Source organism: Caretta caretta, chromosome 11, assembly GCF_965140235.1.
Source record: "Caretta caretta isolate rCarCar2 chromosome 11, rCarCar1.hap1, whole genome shotgun sequence".
Classification (NCBI taxonomy): Eukaryota; Metazoa; Chordata; order Testudines; family Cheloniidae; genus Caretta; species Caretta caretta.
Window position 1 is genome coordinate 2,234,748 of NC_134216.1, and position 20,814 is coordinate 2,255,561.

Genomic DNA, 20,814 nt, shown 5'->3' on the forward strand with positions numbered 1-20,814 from the left:
CCTCCCCCGCGCTGCTCCCTCCTGATCCCCTCCTGCCCCCCCCCCCGGCTGCCACCTCCTGTTCCCCTCCTGCCCCCCGCCCCGGCTGCCACCTCCTGATCCCCTCCTGCCCCCCCCCCGGCTGCCACCTCCTGATCCCCTCCTGCACCCCCCCCCCCCCGCTGCCCCCTCCTGTTCCCCTCCAGCCCCCTCCCCCGCGCTGCTCCCTCCTGATCCCCCCCCCGCGCTGCTCCCTCCTGCCGCCCGCTCCAGATTCGCTCCTCCTCCAGCCCCCGGGGTGGGACTCGCGCCTCGGCCCCCCCAGGTGCCGGCCCCGCCCCCGCCCCGGGCCACCGCGGCGCGGGCAGTGTGGCCATGGCGGGGCCGGGCGTCGGGCGCCGAGCTGCGGGGCTCCCCCTGCGCCGCTGGCTGCAGCCGCTGGCCGGGGCGCCGCGCTCGGAGCCGGCCCGGAGGGGCCGAGCCAGCGCGGCCGGAGCAGCCGCTGCGGCGCAGGGCGAGCGGCGGCTGAAGGGCCCCGAGGAGCTGCCGGGGCCGGGGCTGCTGCGCTCCCTGTACTGGATCTTCGTGCGCGGCTACCTGCTGCATACGCACCAGCTGCAGGTGCGGGCCGGGGTCCTGGGCACCGGGAGTCGGGGGCTGGGCGTTGGGCACCGGCTGGGGGGCTGGGCACCGGGAGTCGGGGGCTGGGTGTTGGGCACCGGCTGGGGGGCTGGGCACCGGGCAGTCGGGGGGCTGGGCACCAGGCAGGCGGGGGCTGGGTGTTGGGCACCAGCTGGGGGGCCTGGACACCGGCAGGCGGGGGCTGGGTGTTGGGCACCGGCTGGGGGGCCTGGGCACCGGGCAGTCGGGGGCTGGGCGTTGGGCACCGGCTGGGGGGCCTGGGCACCGGGCAGTCGGGGGCTGGGCGTTGGGCACCGGGCAGTCGGGGGGCTGGGCACCAGGCAGGCGGGGGCTGGGTGTTGGGCACCAGCTGGGGGGCCTGGACACTGGCAGTCGGGAGGCTGGGTGTTGGGTACCGGCTGGGGGAGCTGGGCTTAGGGGGTGGGCAAACAGAGGGGGGTGCTGGGTACCTAGGAGTGGGGCAGCAGGGTGCACGCTATTGGGGGGCTGAGCATTGTGCCCTGTGGGGCTGGGCACTTGGCGTTGGGGTTCTAGCAATGGACGGGGACCGTGGGTGACAGCACCGCGCCTTTGGCCCCATGGGACGTTCTGCTTTCAGGGTGAGGCTTGTCTGGGCACGAGACACGGGGTCCTTGGGGGCTGGACCCAGACTGTCAGACTAACTCCTCCAGGGCCGTCCCAAACCTCTCCATCCCCGTGCCCAGTGCCTTCTCCACCCAGCCACCTCTGCCCGAAACACTGAGCAGCGAGCCTTTCGAAACCAAAGCAAGCCAGTCCCTGCGGGCACGGCGCTCCCCGCGGGACAGGGTGAGAGAGAGGAAGATCCACAGGTGCCAGCGTGTCCCTGGATGCGGGGTTAGAAGAGGCCCAGGTATTGCAGTGATGGGGGTGGGTAAGAACCTGTCTCGGACAGGCTCAAATAGCATTGAGTACTTGGCCGTAGTAGCGGAGGGCTGGCAGGGCATGCTATGGGAGGCAGAGGGTTAGGGTCTGGGAGGTTGGACTTGTTCAGCTGGGCACAAGCAAACATACAATACAGCCAAACGTTGAGTACTGCCAAGCGGAAAGTCGTCGAGGGACAGAGGCCAGGCCAGACTGACAGGACAGACTGGGGGACTCTATCCCGGGAAGCAGCGACGCCGAAAAAGATATCAAGGTTGTGGTGAACATGAGCCCCCAGGGGAATGCTACGGCCAAACAGGCTGATGTGATCCCGGGGTGCATCAACGGGGGAATGCCGAGGAGGAGCAGGGAGGTTATTTTATCTCTGGTTTGGGCTCTGGTGCGGCCGCTGCTGGAATCCTGTGTCCAGCTCTGGCACCCACCATTCAGGCAGGCTGGGGATAAATTGGAGAGGGGGCAGAGAAGAGCCACGAGAAGACAAATTCACTCTCCTGCTGGTGATAGCCCATCCAAAAGAGTTGTCACTTTGGATGGGCTATCACCAGCAGGAGAGTGAATTTGTGTGGGGGGGTGGAGGGTGAGAAAACCTGGATTTGTGCTGGAAATGGCCCAACCTGATGATCACTTTAGATAAGCTATTACCAGCAGGACAGTGGGGTGGGAGGAGGTATTGTTTCATATTCTCTGTGTGTATATAAAGTCTGCTGCAGTTTCCACGGTATGCATCCGATGAAGTGACCTGTAGCTCATGAAAGCTCATGCTCAAATAAATTGGTTAGTCTCTAAGGTGCCACAAGTACTCCTTTTCTCTTTGCGAATACAGACGAACACGGCTGTTACACAAATCATGACAGGTTTCAGAGTTATTCTTTGGGCACCATGTGTGTGCTCTGCACTGTTCAGAATAGGCCAGACAATGTAGTTCCTGAGCGGATATGTAGCCCTGGATAAGACGGCTCAGATATTTAAGGATGAAGTGTAGAGTTATTGACCACATGTTAGGACATGCTCACTGTAACGTTTATAGCTGTGAGTGGACAGAAGTTTGGTAATAGACGTTTTACTCGGTTAAGGACTAGATTTAACCCTCCCACTTTCTTTCAAGAGGAAGAGCTGCCCAGAGCACCTGGGCCTGTTTGTTTTCCTTTCCCGCCTGCCGTGGCCCTGACATACCTCAGAAGTCTCCATTTTTTCCTCAGTTTTAAAATGTGGCATTTTCTTGGTGTTTGGTTTTAAATATTCTCCTGTGAGAACCGCAACTCAGTCGCTGGGTGTTGTGTTTTAAGAGCCTTCTGGAAAGTCACTCGCCTTTAAACAGAAAGGAAAGCTGTGTTGCCAACTCTCAGGACTTTGTCACGAGTCTCATGATAATTGTTTTCCTTAAAGTCACAGCTGCTGGAGTTAGGTGATCTGTGATGATTTCATCCGTCGTTCTTAAAGAGAAACGAAGTGTCTAGCCCTGGTGGCTGTGGAGAAAGCATCAAAATGTGACCCCTATTGCACCCTTAAGGCTCAGAAAGCAGAAGGCAAATGAAAAGATCCCCAAATCTATTACTTTATGTAATCTCATGATTTTAAAGCCCATCTCACGGTTTTTGGTGAGCCTGATTCATGAGTTTTGAACATTTGGGGATGGCAGTCCTGTGAAAGTGACTTGACAGGGCCTGTTTCATTCCTGTTTAAATTCAGTTTCTATCTAGCCTATAATTTGTAGTGCGGTAACACGCCTCGAGCCCCAGGCAGGTGCAGTATAAACTCACGGGGCCTTACCCTCGTAGGACATTTCCAAAAGTTAAATGATCTATTCCAAGCTTGGTGAACTGAAAAGAAGGGATAGAAAGTCATCGAGATTTTTCTACAAGTATTTCAATTCTTGTATTCAAGAGTAAGAATAGACATTACAATTTTAAATCTAACCAGTGTCCCTTAAGTGACTTGACACAAGATGTCAGAACGTGTTCGTATTGGAGCTGAGTGGGTCTAATATTTAATTTTCTTTCTTTGTATAGGAATTAGATACAGTGCCCCTGTCAACTCATTGCTAAGTTATCTGCAAAAAAAACCCCAAGTAGCCCCTGGAATCACAATTAAAGTTGCCCCCTCCCCCCCCAATCTGAAATGATGCCACTGTCCTCAGTCTAGCAGACAAAGGTCTAACAAGACCCAATGACTGGAGGATGAAGCTTGACAAATTCAGTCTGAAAATAATGAGTAACTTTTTGAGAGTGAAGGTAATTAACGTTTGGAACAACATACCAAGGGGTGTGGTGGATTCTCCATCACAGGCGATTTTAAAATCAGGACTGGATTTTTCTTAAAGCATCTGCTGTAATTCAAACAGGAATTCATTCAGGGAAGTTCTGGGCTCGGGTTAGGCTGCAGGTCAGATTAGCTGATCACAACGATCCCTTCTGGCCTTGGGATCTATGAAGTGTGTCCAGGATCTCCTGCTCTCAGTTCAAAGAGGAATCGGGTTCAGGTTCTGCTCTGTGTCCAGTCACCCTGGGCAACCCAAATACCCAGCTGGAGAGAAAGAGTCACCTCTCCTTCTCAGGGCACCCTGGAATATTTAGAAGCAGCTAAAGTCCTCCTCACTTAAATGCACACCCGGGCAGGGGGCTTTTTCTCACAGGGGGGGAGGGGATGAAGGAGGAGTGTCTTATGTCTCTTTAGCCAGTCATGTCTGTGCTCTGTGCCTCAGTTTCCCTATCTGTAGCGTGGGGTGGTATACATGGCTATTAACTGACTCTCCTTCAAAATGAAATGGCCGAGCCCATGCTGTTATGAACTCTGTGCTCAGCTGAATGCCAAAGCCCTGACAGGCTGCCTCTTGTCTCTGCCTGGGTAATTGTAGCCTAGGAGCATGTGGACAAGAGCAGCTCCAGGGCCTCCCGCCCACAAACACAGTCTGTGCCAATCCTCAGTTTCCCCAGGGGGCATGTGGTGCTGGGGACAATGGGAGGTGCTGGGGAATCCAGGTGTTTGTTTTCTTCTTGAAACGAAAAGACCTCCTAAATCTAACACAGGAAGCAGTCAGGCTCATTTGGCGGGTACAGGCAACGCTGAAAGCTAGCAGCCGGCAATGCCCTTGAAAACCGGACTGGTGTGATGAAGTTGTTGGTTATCTGAGGAGCTGATTGTCTCCTGGGTCGCAGCTGGGTGAGAGGGGACCGCAAGGGTCAGCTGGTCCAGCGGCTTTCCAGATATGGTACCCCTTTCCGGAGGCTGATTTGTCTTGTGTACCCCCAGGTTTCACCTCACGTAAAAACTACCTGCTTACTTCTGTATTTTTGTGTCTGATTTTGTATCACAGCACACTATTCCGGAAAGATTGCTGAGTTGCTCATTTTTACCATATAATTATAAATCAACTGGAATATAAACACTGTACTTACGTTTCAGTGTGTAATATCTAGAGCATTAATAACAAGTCATTGTCTGTATGAAATTTTAGTTTGTCCTGACTTCGCTAGTGCTTTTTATGTAGCCTGTTGTGAAACTAGGCAAATCGCTAGTTGAGTTGATGTACTTCCTGGAAGACCTCTGCCAGGGGGACTCATACTGCTGGTTGAGAACCCTGCTCTAGCCTAACCCCCTGCCAAGATGCAGGATTTGGGGGTATCTTTCCAAAAGGGAGGGGGTCTGAGTGTGAGGGAGAGAGAGCTTAAAAAGGGAATGTTCTTTTCAAACACTTTCAAAACTCATTAGTGGTTGATGTGATCAAAACCTTAACTGCAGTGTAACAAAGCTTTTTGCTTGGGAATTTCCTTAGTTGTATTTTTTTAATAAGATCATAAGAACTGCCAGACTGGGTCAAACTAATGGTCTGCCTAGCCCAGTATCCTGTCTTCCAACAGTGGTCAATACCGGGTGCTTCCTTGATCAGAACAGGGTGATTATCGGGTGATCCATCCCCTGTCATCCAGTCCCACCTTCTGCCAGTCAGAAGTTTAAGGACGCCCCGAGGGTGGGGTTGCCTCCCTGGCCACCATAGCCATTGGTGGACCTATCCGCCATGAATTTATCTAACTCTTGTGGGTTTTTTTAACCCAATTATGGTTTTGGCCTTCACAACATCCCCCGGCAAAGCCAGGAACCCTTAAGAGGTTGGGTGCATTTCTACATGATATACAGCTGGAGGTATAAATAGAGAGCAATTAGTTACTAAGTTATAAAACTCTGGCACCAGACCTTGACATTTCTGGCCATCCCAATTGCTTTGCTGAGAATAAGCAACACAATGAGACCATGCAAACTGTCATGAGCAGACACTGGCTTTACACTGTCGGCCTCCTGTGTGGCTTTCAGCCAAGCAGATCTTCTACATGTTGTTTGTCAAAGTGAAATAATCCTTCTTCCCAGCAGGTTCCCAGCCTTGCAGCTGAATTCACTGTTGTTGCTAGGTTGCTTTTCAAGTCTGAACTTAATGGTGAAATTCCTTTGAACAGGGCTTAGCACAGAGGGTGATTCTATAGCTTAAATAGACCCTGCTCATTAAGCATCCAGTCCTGCAAGTCTTCACTCAGTCAGGGAGTCCTCCCTCATGCAAGAAATCCAATAGCCACGCTGGTGAGTAAGGACTGCTCCCCGCTGGAAATGCAGATGTACACCCCATGGGCCTCAGTGTGTTTGCCGTCCAGTCCTTGGGGAGAGGAACGTGTGATCAGCGACTAGGTTACTAAAAGCAGCAAGCGAAAACCCATCTGAATGTTATCAAGGTGGGGAAGCGTAACTGATGGTGAACGGCAAACTCATATGCATGCGTCTAGGCCAATGACCGTCTTCCTTTCACTCCTGTGACTTAGCTGTAGGATTATTGTTCTGTGCATTTCCAAGATGCCCATCCTGGCTTCTGTCACGGAGTCTCTGGGTGATGCTCTGGAACTGCTCCCCATGAAGCCAGTCAGGACTCTGGGGAAGTCTCCTCTCTGTGAGCAGACTGTCTTCAGGACACAAAGCTCACACAGCTTCCACCTTCCTGGGTATGACCTTGGAGCATTCAGCATCCTCTGAGGTTTATTAGACGACAGGAACATGGTCTAAAACAGAGCTTGTAGGTGCAGAGAACTGGAGCCCTCAGCTGGGTCCATTTTGGGGGGCAGTGAGCCAGACAACCCCGTCTGCACTTCACTCCTCGTCCCCAGCAAGCCCCGAACTGAAACCCCCTCCAGCCCCTCCTCCTCTGGGCTTTCCCCTTTCCCAGGCCAGGAAGTCATCTGATTCCTTTGTTCTCCAGCCCTTTAGCTCTCACCTTGCAGGGGGAAGGGCCCAGGCCATCAGTTCCCAGGAAACAGGGTGTTGGCCATTCTCTGTGTCCAGACCCCTACACACACCTGCCCTCTAGGGCTCTGCAACGATCATACACCCTTACTCCACCCCCTAGATACTTATGAACTGCATAGGGGAAACTGAGGCACCCCCACAATATTCAGAGGAAACATTAAGAATGGTCCCACTTCGTCACAGCTTCTCCCTAGAAAAAGGAACCAGGGCTGGTATAGCCAGAGCCGGGGGAACCATTCTGCATTGGAGCCCTGACGAGAGAGGCCGGTTTTTGGAATATGTTGCAACTTTGCTTTGTTCTGACGAAGCAGCGATGAGGGACGGTGGTGCCATACCCACCAAGGGAATGGACGTGCCCTGCTGTGCCAACGGGGTCTCGGTCACAGCCTGCTGGTCAGGTTTCCAAATAAGGCTTTGTTGTTCTGCAAACGAATCAGCCGAGAGGGGAAATGCCCTTTATCTTTGCTTTGCACAGTGTTGTGTATTTTTATGCTTTTACTCAGCGTAGGCCTCGATCCTGTAGTAGGCTCAGGGGGCCACATGCATAGGATCGGGGCCCTAGATCCTATGTGAGATTGTCCTATGTGGGCCAGATCCTCAAAGGTATTTAGGAACCTGACTCCCACTGAAACCCATGTTTCCCTACTTTAGTCTCCACCATAATGACCTGTAGTATGCACACAGGCTCAGACCCCAGATCCATCTAGTTACGGGCCCCATCTCCAACAGTGTTCAGAGCAAGGTTCCAGAACCCCCTAGTGTTACCTCTGGAATAACCTGCCCGGACCCAGCTCAGCCAGAGGTTGACTCGGGGCTTGATGCAGGAAGATCTCTGTCGAATCCTGCCTGGCGTCACTGGGGACGTGCCCATTGCCCGGAGAAGAGTCTCCGATCCATTCAGAAGTCATGCCAAGCTCTCCGCCTCCGTGGTGGCTAACGGCAGGGAGCACACAGCCCTGTTCCGCCTGGCGTGGCAAGAGCTTTCCTAACTGACCTGAGATGGTGAGTTTTTCTTGTTCTTCTGTTCTGAGGGAGTGTCCACAGCAGCACCTGACCTGCCTCCTCGCTCCCCTTCATTACTTCATATGCCTTGGTCCCATCTCCTCTTGCTCCCCCCGCCAGGTGAACTCTCCCAGCTGTTCCAGTCTCTCTCTGCAGAAATCTCTTCATCCCACTAATCACTTTGGCTCTTTCTCTCTGTTCTCGGCTGTGGTTTTCTCTGCAATGCGATGCACACAGTGTCCAGGTGAGGCTGCCCTGCAGATTTCGAGAATGGTACAAGAGACTTCACCATAATTATTCCCCTCCCATTCCTTATGCAGCTGAATGGCTTGGTTGCTTCTTTGACCTCAACTGTGCACTGAGCAGAGGTCTCCATCGCATGGTCTACAGTGATGCCCAAGTCCCTTTCATGCGTCGATGCAGTTCATTTAGACCCCAGGCGGTGTGTGAGTCATTTACTTTTCCCCCTGCGGACTTTGCATTAATTTCATCTGCTGTCATTTTTCCCGGTCACCCAACTTAGTCAGCTCTCTGCTCGTGACTCCCCTGAATAGCTGTGTCATCTTCCCATTGTGCTACCTCACTATCCCCCCCACCCCGCCGTGCAGATTGTTAAGAAATATATTAACCCGGGATTTAGGGCAGAGCCTGATGGGTCCCACCAGGACCCTGGGGCCATGGTGGAAATGGACCATTTCATGCTATACTTTGCTCCCTGACTCTTGGCCTGTTCCTGTGCTAGGACAATACTTGGCCTCTCACCCCAGGACGATTTCCCTTCTTTTGTAGCTACTTGTATGAGACCTTGTCAAGAGATTGGTGAGGTGCAGCTTGGCTTTGCAGGGCCAGGCCGGGCCGAGCCTCTCCCCGCAGGATCGGCCGGTGTTTTGTTGTTTTGTTTTTAATTCGCCTTTCAGCCAGTGTGCCAGATATGAATTGGAATTCCCCGAATCGCCCCCAGAGTCTTTTTAAAATATAGATATAGAATAAAGTGTTGCTTTCCAGTTCTCCGGGACCATGGCCGTTTTTGGTGAGAGATTGTGTGGTTTTGCGAGCAGTTTAGCCCATTCTCCTAGAGCTCCTTTAAATCCCTTGGCTGGACCATCTGGGCATGGTGCCAGGTGACTTGTGCCAGCCCCCCTTCTCCTGTCACCTCAGTCTCTGAGAGCACCGAGGCGTTGTTACCAGAGAAGGGCAGATTCAGGGTAGGACTCTCCCAGCATCCGCAGGGGTGGACTCTGATGTTCTCACTGGTAACATTCAGATATGCTGCCCCACTCCCAATACGAAATGCAACCGCTCAGGAAGGTAAGTAGCCCAGTGCCCAGGGACATTGAATTTTATCATGGGCTGCAGGGAGGTTTCTGGCTGGCCTGCTGGAGCTTGGGGAGGTAAAGCCATCTGCTCCCCGACCATCACAGTGGTGTCTGGTGACTACCGCCCTGTGGCTGGATTGGAAGTGGCAGCCCAGCAATGCAAGGCTACATACCCCACTCCCAATCCTCCACGAGGGGCTGGCGTGCCAGTCGGGGCCAACCTGCTGTGGTGAATTGCAGATTACGTTCCGGAAGCTTTACGGCCCCATGTGGAAATCCACCTTTGGGAAGTACAAGAACGTGAACATCGGGAGCCCGGAGATCCTGGAGCAGCTGCTGAGGCAGGAGGGGAAATACCCCATGAGGAGCGACATGGCCCTGTGGAAGGAGCATCGGGATATCAGGCAGCTGCAGTACGGCCCGTTCACCGAGTGAGTCCAATGATCAAGGCTTTAGCCGTCCTGACGGTGTTTCTGAGCACTGCTGCAATGCAAACATCATGTGGGCTCCCAGATCAATACAGGGCTGGAGTCCCGAGCAGCTGGGTACAAGACAATGGCCTGCAACATGCAGGAGGGGAGACTACTCGATCTAATGGTCCCTTCGGACCCTCTAGGCCTGTGTTTCTCCATGACTGGTCCGTGGACCGGTGCTAGTCCCTGAGATCTCCCCGGCACAGTTGAGGAAGGCAGCAAGCCTGGTATGAAGAAGGCTGAGAAAGACCGCTCTAGGAAACTGAGCTATTCCCTTGTGTGCTAGCAAGACTAATGTCCTTGATCGGGCGGCTGCCTGGCGGTTCTGGCACCCAGGCAGCATTGCATTTGGACTCCTGCCTTCGCTCCGTCCCGAAGGCTCGCCAGGGCCTGCCAAAGCCGTAGAGAATCAAGGCAAGGTGTGCAAGAGACGGGCAGGCTTGATGGGTCAAGGCTGACCTGGTTTCCCCCACGTGTGTCATTTCTAACACGTGTTGCTTCTAAATGCGTGATCAGACAGCACTGGGGTGAAGTCGAGGATTGGGCAGAAAGATTTTGGTGCCGGGGAAAGGTGGGAGCTTCTGCTGAAATTCTCATCACAGAGCATTTCCGGTGATGCAGGCCAGGTCTCGCTAGCGACCGAGGCCCTTAGCCTTGAGCCGCTGTGGGGTGCGGAGCCCGGAGCTGGGGAGGGTCAGGACCCCCGACGGGGTCAGACCAGTGTTGCGGGCAGCAGGGAGGTGGAGGGACAGAGGCACTGGGGTTTGCCCAGGACCCCGTCCCCACAGTGGGCACTTCTGGAATTACCAGCCCGTGGGATGTTTTCCTCCATGCCCAAGAGTCCATGGTTGGCTCATGCCCTGGAGCAAGGGGTTTAGCGCCCTGGTACAGTTGTACCCCTCTCCTGGCGCTGGGGGGGCACCTGGCAGAGTCTCTCCGGATGCAGGGCCAGCTCTTGGGGCTAGGTGGGCCCGGTGCCACCATTTGGCTGTTGCTTGGGGCAGCTGGATGAGGAGCAGGGGGCAGGCAGTGGGCACAGCTGGAATTGTGTGTTGGGGGGGGAAGGAAAAGTGAACCCCGGTGTTACGGGGCAGTTCCCGGCCTTCCCTTCATCTCTTGGCCCATCCCTGCCAGCCCCCGCGTGCGCGGAGGGGGCGGCTCGGTGTCCCGCTCCCAGCTGCCCCTCGGTGTGGGCGGGCGCTGAGCCGTCTTCTGCCTCCCCCGCAGGGAAGGGGAACGCTGGTACCGCCTGCGCCAGGTTCTCAACCAGCGGATGCTCAAGCCGTCGGAGGCCACGCTGTACACGGGGGCCATCAACGAGGTGGTGTCGGACCTGATGGCCCGGCTGCAGGTGGAGAGGGCGGGGAGCCCCTCGGGGGTCCTGGTGGGGAACGTGACCAACCTGCTCTACAGCTTCGCCCTGGAAGGTAGGGGGCAGGGGGGCGGCTCGGGGGGGAAGGAGTGGGGCTCAGGGGGCCCTGTGGGCATTGCACGCTGCCCCCTAGTGCATCCAGACGGATCTGCTGCAGCCCTGCGCTGCTTCCCTGGAGTCCCCTTCCCCCAGGGGGGCCCTCCGATCGCCCCCGGGGGGGCCCTGTCAGTGTTCAGGGCCCCTACCAGCCCCTCTCCTCTCCTTCCCGCCAGGCATCTCCTACATCCTCTTCGAGACCCGCATCAGGTGCCTGGAGCAGGAGATCCCCGTGGAGACGCGGCGCTTCATCGACGCCATCGGCCTCATGCTGAAGAACTCCATCTTCGCCACCATCCTGCCCCAGTGGAGCCGGGAGCTGCTGCCCTTCTGGAACCGCTACCTGGAGAACTGGGACATCATCTTCGCCTTCGGTCTGTGCCCTGGGCGGGGAGCCGGGGTCAGACTCCACCCTGGTGTCGCTGGGATGGTACCCAGGGCTGGGAGCCGCGTCGCCACCCCTGCCCTTCGCGGGGAGCAGTTTTACTTGCTGCAGCTCAGCTCCCTGAAACCAAGCCCTGGCTTCCAGATCTCCCAGCCCTCGCCCTCTGTGCGCAGGCTAGTGACAGACCCCCCTGAGCCCCTTGGTAATAGCCAGCCCCTGGCACTGGGGCAAGCTGTCTGCAGAGAGACAGGGTCCACGCAGCTGGATGGGCCCCAGCCAGGATCGCGCCCTTATACCAGCCCGGGCACTTATATTTATATACCAGCCCGGGTATTTATAGTGGAACAACTGGACGTTGATTAGCAAAGGCGACATGTGAGTGCAGCTAAGAAATGGAAACAGAACAGGTTCCGGGGGTAAATCGCAGGTCTGGGTCTACACTGGGTCCTGTTCCTACAGAGCAAAGCAGGTTTTGACAGAGGTGCTGGATTCCAGTCGTAGCCAGGATCCGAGTTCCCACCCCTCGCCCTACAAGGGACGTCTACGCTGCAGGGGGGCACCCGCGGCTGGCCCAGGCCAGCTCACAGGGCTCAGGCTAAGGGGCTGTTTAGACTTCTGGGCTCCTGGACCCTGCAAAGTGGGAGGGTCCCGGAGGTCGGGCTGCAGCCCAAGCCCAGGCATCCACACTGCAATGAAACATCCCCACAGCCCAAGTTGGCTGGCACAGGCCAGCCGTGGGTTTTTAATTGCCGTGTCGACGTACTTCCAGGGGTTTCCTCTTTGATTGGCTAAACCAGGGGCCTTCTGCATTTCTTAGATAGGCCCGTCAGCCTCTGCAATGCACCCACAGCTACAATGAGTCCCCCCTGTTCCTTGTTCCGCGGCTCTCCCCCATTGGGTTCACCTCTCCCCCACCACCACTGCTTTTCCCTGTTGACTTACCATGTAAACGGGGCTTCGCTTTGCAATGATGAATTGCCCCCCGAGCCGGGGCAGTGGAGCGGACGGGCGTTGGCGTGTCCACGCTGCCGTGTGCCAGACTGGGGAAGAGAATTTCCTCCTGAGCACACGGCTCCTTGGGTAGCAGGAGTGTGCCCATTTTGCAGCGACGTTAGCGACCCGCGTCTCCTCGGCTTTCTTCCGCTACCTCACCGGGCGCTCGCGGGGAGAGCGCTGGGTTGGCTGGAGCGGGTTTGTCAGGCCTGGTAGGAGCCTGACGGCGCCTTTGGCCTTGAGGGGTCCCAGGAAGCCAGAGCGAATTCTGCTGCTTTGGGGTCTCTGCTCACCCCTCTCCCTGGGGCTTAGGGCTGCCGGGATACCGGCCCCAGCTCAGATGTGTGGCCCAACAATTCGCACAGGGAGACTGACCTGCTCCGTGGTGCATGGCCCAGGTCCCCTGCCCCCCACCCTCCCATCACAGTCAGTCCTGGGGGGGCAACAAGGATCCACTCGATCCCATCAAGCTACGGCAGGGCCTGCGTCGATCCTGCCCTGGGCTTGGTGCCCTCCCTGCCTGGCTCCATCCGCAGTCAGGGAGCCCCTCAAGTACCCACTGGCAGAGGTGTGGCCGCACGGAGAGTGAAATCTCCCTTTGAGGGAGGGACTCCATGATCCCCCCAACCCCCGGTCTCTGGAGCTATAGCCCTGGGCTGGACAGGCAGTCATCCAGACCCACCCTTGATGGTGGATCGCCTGGCCCTGCCTGGCAGGGAGATGCTGTGCCCATGAGTCCAGGTCTCTCAGCATGCGCGGGAGGGGGCCGTCTGGGGAGCCCCGTTCCCTTGGGGGAGAGGCGTGCCCATCAGGGGTGCTCCCACGTTACGGGTCCCTGTGGGATCCAGCCAGCAACCGCGGAGGCGGCTGGGCAGGGTCTGGGGCGAGCCCTGGCAGTGAGCTCGCAGCTGGGCATCCCCTGGGCTTGTGACCCCCGTCGCTCTGTGGGCAGCCCTCGACGGTCCCCAGGCCCCTTCCCCCACCTCCGTCTCTGCGCGGGACCCGCTGTGATTCCCCCTCCCCTGTGCGACAGTCCAGCTGCCCCCCACCCCCCGCCGAGGGTCGTGACGGCTCTGGACCCTCTGGCTCTGCAGGCAAGAAGCTGATTGACAGGAAGATGGAGGAGATGGAGGTGCAGCTGGAGCGAGGCGAGCAGGCGTCGGGCTACCTGAGCTACCTGCTGGCCAGCGGCAAGCTGATGCCGGAGGAGGTGTACGGCAGCGTGGCGGAGCTGCTCCTGGCCGGCGTGGACACGGTAGGGCGGCCGGCGGCCCGCAGCCCTGACACCCGGCCCAAGGGGGTCAGGCCTGGGGGCTGTTTGAATGGGGGGGGGCTGTGGCACAAACCCCGTTGCGTGGGGGGTTGCTGAGGAGCTGCTCTGTGTGGGGTGGGGAGGGAAGGGGTGGGCACCCCAAGGGCAGATGCAGTGGGTCTAAAAGGGAGCGCGCTGGGGAGCTGTGGGGCCTAGTGGGTAGGGCAGCAGCCCAGCCTGGGTTCCATTCCTAGCTTGTCACAGCCTTGCCGGGTGAGTCACGTCCCCTCTGGGCCTCAGTTTCCCCTCTGCCTTTTTCTGGTCTATTTAGATGGTGAGCTCTTTAGGGCAGGAGCTGTCCCTGACTGTCTCTGGGCCGCGCCTGGTACAACGGGGACCCTGTCTCCATAGCGGTCTGGCAGCAGCTGGTGCAGCGGGGCCCCCATCTGCGTAGGGGTCTGGGCAGCGCCTGGCACGATGGGGGGGCCCCATCTCAGTTGGCACTAGCGTGACACAGCCAGCTGTGGGGGTTCTGGGCTGGCAGGCCCCGCCATGCAGGGCTGGGTTTAGGCTGAGCTCGGAGCTGCCGAAGGCTTTGCTTGTGGGGAGCCGTCCACGTGGGGCAGGGTGGGGGACTCCTGGGGAGCCACGAGGGGCTGCCCTGTCCATCACAGCCTGCTCCCGCTTTTCCTCCCTGCGGCCTCCCTTGTCTGTGCGGAGCTGCTCCCTCACCCTGTCTCTGCTGTCGTCCCCCCCAGACGTCCAATACCTTGTCCTGGGCCCTCTACCACCTAGCCAGGAGCCCAGAGACCCAGACCTCCTTGTACCAGGAGGTGAACAGTGTCGTCCCCGGAGAGCAGATCCCCAGCGCCCAGGATCTCGCCAAGATGCCGCTGCTTCGGGCCATTATCAAGGAAACGCTCAGGTACGTCCCCTGCTCTCCCCGGGGCCTGGCCCAAGAGGGGCCCCCTTGGCAGAACCCACAGCCCTATTGGCATCCCTGGGTGGGGCAGACTCATGAAGGGAGGGTGAGGTGGTGACTGATGGCACCGTGCACCTCACTAACCGGCACTTGGCAAACCTCCCCTAGCAGCCCCACACGCCCCCCCGGTCCCAGGGAGATGGCACTGTGCCCAGCACTGGTGTGACTCGGAGCCCGGCACTGGACAAACGGTCCTTCAGGGCATTCGCCAGCACAGAAGGATGGGCCAGCGGCCAGTGCCCCGGCTCCAATTCAGCATCCACTGCCCTGCTCTCACAGCTGCCCTGTGTCCCTTGGACTCTGTGCCTCAGTTTCCATCTGTGCAATGGGGATAATGGCTCTGCACGGGAGAGGGGAGGTGTGCCACTTGCCCCATCCCATGCTGTAGCCCCGTCTCCTCTCCCTGCCCGGCAGGCTGTACCCCGTGGTCCCCACCAATTCCAGGGTCATGGTGGAGAAAGACGTCGTCATTGGAGGCTATCACTTCCCGAAGAACGTGAGTGGGGGTCTCTGGTCTGCTTCCCGGCCCCTGGGCCTGAGGCCGTCGCTCCCCAGCCCTGCGGCTGCACCGGCTGCGGGGCCCAGAGAAGGAGCTGGAGGAACTAGATGTGCCATGTGAAGGCAACACAAAGCCAGCTCCCCCTTGGGCACAGCAAACCAGCTCTGCTTGGAAGGGGACCAGCCTAAAGTCGGGGGGGAGCCCAGGGCTGGGCTAGCAGGGGCTGCGGGTCGGGACTGAGGGGCACTGGCAGAGCTGTGGGGCGAGGGGGAGCCCAGGGGTGGGCTAGCAGGGGCTGCGGGTTGGGAGTGAGGGGCACCGGCAGAGCTGGTCACAGGGAGCCCAGGGGTGGGCTAGCAGGTGCTGCGAGTCGGGAGTGAGGGGCACTGGCAGAGCTGTGGGGCGAGGGGGAGCCCAGGGGTGGGCTAGCAGGGGCTGCGGGTTGGGAGTGAGGGGCACCGGCAGAGCTGGTCACAGGGAGCCCAGGGGTGAGCTAGCAGGGGCTGCGAGTCGGGAGTGAGGGGCACCGGCAGAGGTGTGGCGGGGGGAAGCCCAGGGGTGGGCTAGCAGGTGCTGCGAGTCGGGAGTGAGGGGCACCGGCAGAGGTGTGGCGGGGGGAAGCTCAGGGGTGAGCTAGCAGGGGCTGCGAGTCGGGAGTGAGGGGCACCGGCAGAGGTGTGGCGGTGGGAAGCTCAGGGGTGAGCTAGCAGGGGCTGCGAGTCGGGAGTGAGGGGCACCGGCAGAGGTGTGGCGGTGGGAAGCTCAGGGGTGAGCTAGCAGGGGCTGCGAGTCGGGAGTGAGGGGCACCGGCAGAGGTGTGGCGGGGGGAAGCTCAGGGGTGAGCTAGCAGGGGCTGCGGGTCGGGAGTGAGGGGCACCGGCAGAGCTGGTCACAGGGAGCCCAGGGCCTACATGTCCCGAACAAGGGGTGCTGGTAATTAAGCACGCTCCGGGCCCAGATCTAGCCCATGCCCCCAGCCCTTCCACCCAGGGATTTGGTCCCTCACGTGCTCGGGGCCGCCAAGAGGGGTGGCATGTTGCCTGGGACACGGCTTGCCGTGGGGATGGGTCTCACCTCCTCTGTGTCCGGCTCCATCAGACGCTCTTCGTCCTGGCTCACTACGCGATGGCGCACGACCAGACCAGCTTCCCGGAACCCGAGCGTTTCCTGCCCCAGCGCTGGCTCCGGGGCCACGGCTCCGCCCACCACCCCTTCAGCTCCATCCCCTTCGGCTACGGGCTCCGCGGCTGCCTGGGCCGGCGCATCGCGGAGCTGGAGATGCACCTGGCTCTGGCCAGGGTGAGTGGGGACCCTCGCGGTGGCAGCGGTCGGACGGGGGGATTGGCTACGGCCCGCAGGACAGGGCGCTCCGAGGGCCAGAGCTGCAGACAGCACCCCCCCCCCCCGTGTCGGAGACACGTGCCACCCCCCAGGTCTCAGGGATGCTACGTGACTCTATGCCCCAAGAGGGGGAGCTCAGTGTCCCCTCACCCCACTGCTAACTGAACCACCCTGTAGGAGCCGACTGCCCCAGCCACGGCGTGAGCCCCCAGACGGGGCCCGTGTGCAAAACCACTGGGGAGAAAACTCCCGAGCCACCCCGGGGGGCAGAAGGGGGCCGGGGCGCTGTGCTCCGGGGAGGGGGCTCTGGGGCACTGAAGAGACAAGACGTCTCCTTCTCCTTACAGATCATCCAGACGTTCGAGCTGCGGCCGGATCCCCGTGGCACGGAGGTGAAGTCGGTCTCCCGCATTGTCCTGGTGCCCAACAAGCCCATCAACCTGCAGTTCATTGCCCGCCAGCCGGCCCCCTGAGCGCGCCCACCCCGCTTTGCTCATCCCAGGGCCCCATCCGAGTCCGCCCCTCACCTGGGCCTTCCGGGCAAGACAGGTCTGCCCTGGGCCCAGCTCTCTCCCCGTTAGGCCCTGGGGATGGCAGCTGCTCACGGGTCAGGGTGTAGGTGGGATCTCGGCTGGCGTGGGCAGGGCAGCCGTGTGGTCTCCATGTAGCTGGAATCAATGGGCCAAAGGTGTTCCTGCGTCCGTCGCACTCCAGCCTTACAGGGTGTTGAACAGGGTCTGGGGTTCGCGGGCGCAGCCGGGGCCGTCCGGACACCCTGGCAAATGCCCCGGTTGCCTTTCACTAGCGATCCCCAAACCGGGGAGAAGCAGCGCCAGCCTGGAACCGGGCAGGGCTAAGTCAGGCCTGGCTGGGAACGGGAAGGAAAAGGCACCAGGGGTGACTCTCAGCTGGCACTGAGGACGTCCTGGGACAGAGGAGAGGTTAGTGGAGATGGGCTGGAGCTGGCTGTCAGCCCAGGGGTGGCAGGATATGGCTGGCACCGGCAGAGGCAGCCCTGCCAGCTGGGTCCCTCTGCTCAGCGTGAGGAAGGCTGGGGGGCAAGTGGTGCCAGTCTCCTTTGGAGGATGCAGCCACAGCGATGGGGAGCCTAGCTCCCATGCCCCCCACATTGCTTTGTCTGCCCATTAGGCCTAACAGCCCGCTCACCCATTGTGGTTCGTTCATTTCCGGACCTCCCCACCCAGGCTGTGTTCACCAGGCCTGAGCTCCCCCGGCCAGGCGTTTTGCTGGGACCACTTTGGCCTGGCTCCCTTTGCCCAGCAAGATGTGCCCAGCTTGAACTGAGGGTATGTTGGTGGGTCTGGCTATCGCCCCAGCTCCCGGGGATGGGTCAGGGCCTCCCGCTGCTTGGGGGGGCTGGGGTCCCCGTTAACCATGAAAGCACCGAGCCGGAGGTGCCGCTGCTCTGATCCAAAGAGCAAACTCCGCATCTCCCCCCTCGGCGTCGTTGGAATTCCCCGCAGCAGCAGGGACCCGAAGAGCAGCTCGCCCCCCCTCGCCCTGCCCCAGGGGCTGCCCGTTCCAGGCTGGGTGGCGGGAGGGGTTGGGGGGGTTGCCCCAACGTGCCCCCACCACTCTAGCGCCACCTAGCCCCTGCCCCCCGCCCACGGCAGAGGAACCTCTGCACCGGGACAGTCTGTCTCGGGCACCGCCAGGGGGGACCCAGCCAGGCCTGGCTGGAGCTGGGCTGCAGCGGGCTCCACTAACCTCCCTGCCACCGGCCTGTGACGAACGCATAGGGCTGGGTGCCAGGACTCCTGGGTTCGAACTCCGACACTGACGCCGACTCTCATGCCCGCCCTGGCCCGGAGGCCCTCTGGTGAGCGACCTGCCGCGTGCCTGCAACCTCCCAGCTTCCCCGGGGGGCCAGGGCCGGGGGCTGTCAGCGCTGCCCCAGGCGTGGGGGGGTCCTGTAGCCCAGCTGGGCAGCAATAAAGCAACGTGCGCTTATGCTCCTGCAGGGCTGTGTCTGAGCGTGATGTGGAGCGAGGGGGGCGACCCCTGTTCCCGGGTGCCAGTGAGCGTCAGCAGCACCAGGCCAGGGGCAGGGGCAGGGGCCTGATCATAGAATCAGAGAAGATCAGGGTTGGAAGGGACCTCAGGAGGTGTCTAGTCCAACCCCCTGCTCAAAGCAGGACCAATCCCCAACTAAATCATCCCAGCCAGGGCTTTGTCAAGCCGGGCCTTAAAAACCTCTAAGGAAGGAGATCCCACCATCTCCCTAGGTAACGCATTCCAGTGTTTCACCACCCTCCTAGTGAAATAGTTTTTCCTAATATCCAACCTAAACCTCCCCCACTGTAACTTGAGACCATTACTCCTCGTTCTGTCATCTGCTACCATTGAGAACAGTCTCGATCCATCCTCTTTGGAACCCCCTTTCAGGTAGTTGAAAGCAGCTATCAAATCCCCCCTCATTCTTCTCTTCTGCAGGCTAAACAATCCCAGCTCCCTCAGCCTCTCCTCATAAGTCATGTGTTCCAGCCCCCTGATCATTTTTGTTGCCCTCCGCTGGACGCTTTCCAATTTATCCACATCCTTCTTGAAGTGTGGGGCCCAAAACTGGACACAGGACTCCAGATGAGGCCTCACCAGTGTCGAATAGAGGGGGACGATCACGTCCCTCGATCTGCTCGCTATGCCCCTACTTATACATCCCAAAATGCCATTGGCCTTCTTGGCAACAAGGGCACACTGCTGGCTCATATCCAGCTTCTCGTCCACTGTCACCCCTAGGTCCTTTTCCGCAGAACTGCTGCCGAGCCATTCGGTCCCTAGTCTGTAGCTGTGCATTGGGTTCTTCCGTCCTAAGTGCAGGACTCTGCACTTGTCCTTATTGAACCTCATCAGATTTCTTTGGAGCGTGAGGTCATGGAGGGCAGGGGAGACGAGAGGTTGGCGTGTTGGGGGCAGCTTGGCATGTGGCATGCTGTTCCTGGGCTAGGCTGGGCCCCCAGCCCCTGGGAAGAGCTTTTGTCTTTGCCCCAGGCTTCCCCCCACTGCAAAGCAACCTGCCCTTTGGCTCGGCCTTCTGACAGCCTGGGCTTTGCTGGCACCTCAGCGGGCAGTGGTAGCCCTGAGCCAGCCAGCGGCCTGTGGGCAGTGGGGCCCTGCGTTCGCCAGGCCACAGCTCGCTCCCGAGCAGCATTTCTCTGGCAGGAGAACGAAAGCAGACCGGGGAGAAGGAAAGGACAGAGGTGCACGCAGCAGGGGGTAGCGTGGCCTGGCCCGGAGAGGGGAGCCCCGGCCCCAGGCCAGCTGCAGCTGGGGGTTTGCCTCAGCTCTGCCATGGGTTGAGACCCTGGATTCCTTTTCCCAGGCCCCTGATGCTCCTGGATGGAGTCACCTCAAGGGAAGCCCGGCTCCAGCTTAGCCCTGGGTCCAGGGGCTGGCCTGCTCTACTGCCCTGCTTCCCCCTGTGCCCCCGACCCCCGCCTCTGCCCCACGCTACACTGACAAACCCGCCCCGCCAGCAGGACAGGGTGTCTCGCTCATGGGCGCTCCAGCTGGGGGGAGGATGAGGGGCTGTGAGTTCAATTACCACCAGCCCCTTGGCCATCCCGGGGGGGGGTAAAGACCCCCACCCCCACAGGGTGAGACATCTCCCTCTCCAGAAATCATCCCTGGCCCTTGCCTGCCTTGCCCGTTTCCTCCCTGGTGCTACCCTCAGCTCACCAAGGAGGGTGGCACGGAGCCCCGCCCCCCCCCCCCCGCAGCTGGAAGGCGCCAGCCACCGACACGGTGAGCGGCCCCCACGGGCGTCCGTGGAAAAGGCTCCCCTTGGCAAGACACGGTGCAGAAGGTGAGGTTGGCACCACCCACAGCACCCTCCCACCTCCGCCAGCCCCCTGGCCAGGCCGTCACCCCGCGGCTGCCCCACTGGCCTGGGATTCCCCAGGGCTCTGGCCCTGCACCACGGCTGGCTGCTGGGAACGCCCGGGGAGCTCTGGGCTGGGCTACCCCCACACTGATGGTCCCCAGCGCCACCTCTTCACCCCGGGGGATTCTGCGTCCCAGGTGCTGGGCGGGGATCCCGGCGGGCTGGTTTCGGCTCAGTTCAGATTAGCAGGCGATGCTGTGGGGAGCAGCAGCCCTGTCAGTGGTGGCCCATGGCTGTCCCCCCTTTGGCTAGTGACCCACTGTGACGAAGCGGGACTGTTCTTAATGTTTCCTCTGAATAGTGTGGGGGTGCCTCAGTTTCCCCTAGGCAGTTCTTAAGTGTCTAGGGGGTGGGGTAAGGGTGTATGATCATTGCAGAGCCCGAGAGGGCAGGTG

At 59.5% G+C, this 20,814-nt stretch overlaps 1 protein-coding gene across 1 annotated transcript; it reads left to right on the plus strand.

Annotated features, from left to right (window-relative positions):
• Window positions 1-339: 339 nt before the first annotated feature.
• On the plus strand, window positions 340-18,499 carry CYP27A1 (cytochrome P450 family 27 subfamily A member 1). Its single transcript, XM_048868727.2, has 9 exons — window positions 340-600; window positions 9,366-9,556; window positions 10,826-11,025; window positions 11,243-11,440; window positions 13,539-13,699; window positions 14,455-14,621; window positions 15,093-15,174; window positions 16,276-16,476; window positions 16,866-18,499. Exons 1-9 carry the CDS (start codon window positions 355-357, stop codon window positions 16,989-16,991), a joined length of 1,572 nt encoding a protein of 523 aa, XP_048724684.2. The 5' UTR covers window positions 340-354; the 3' UTR covers window positions 16,992-18,499.
• The last annotated feature ends 2,315 nt before the right edge of the window (window positions 18,500-20,814 follow it).

Excerpts from the sequence above, each read along its gene's own strand:
- CYP27A1 (XM_048868727.2), top strand. The coding sequence starts at position 355 with ATGGCGGGGCCGGGCGTCGGGCGCCGAGCTGCGGGGCTCCCCCTGCGC. Across the intron at positions 601-9,365 it reads TGCATACGCACCAGCTGCAG|ATTACGTTCCGGAAGCTTTA; the intron begins GTGCGGGCCGGG and ends GGTGAATTGCAG. Across the intron at positions 16,477-16,865 it reads TGCACCTGGCTCTGGCCAGG|ATCATCCAGACGTTCGAGCT; the intron begins GTGAGTGGGGAC and ends TTCTCCTTACAG.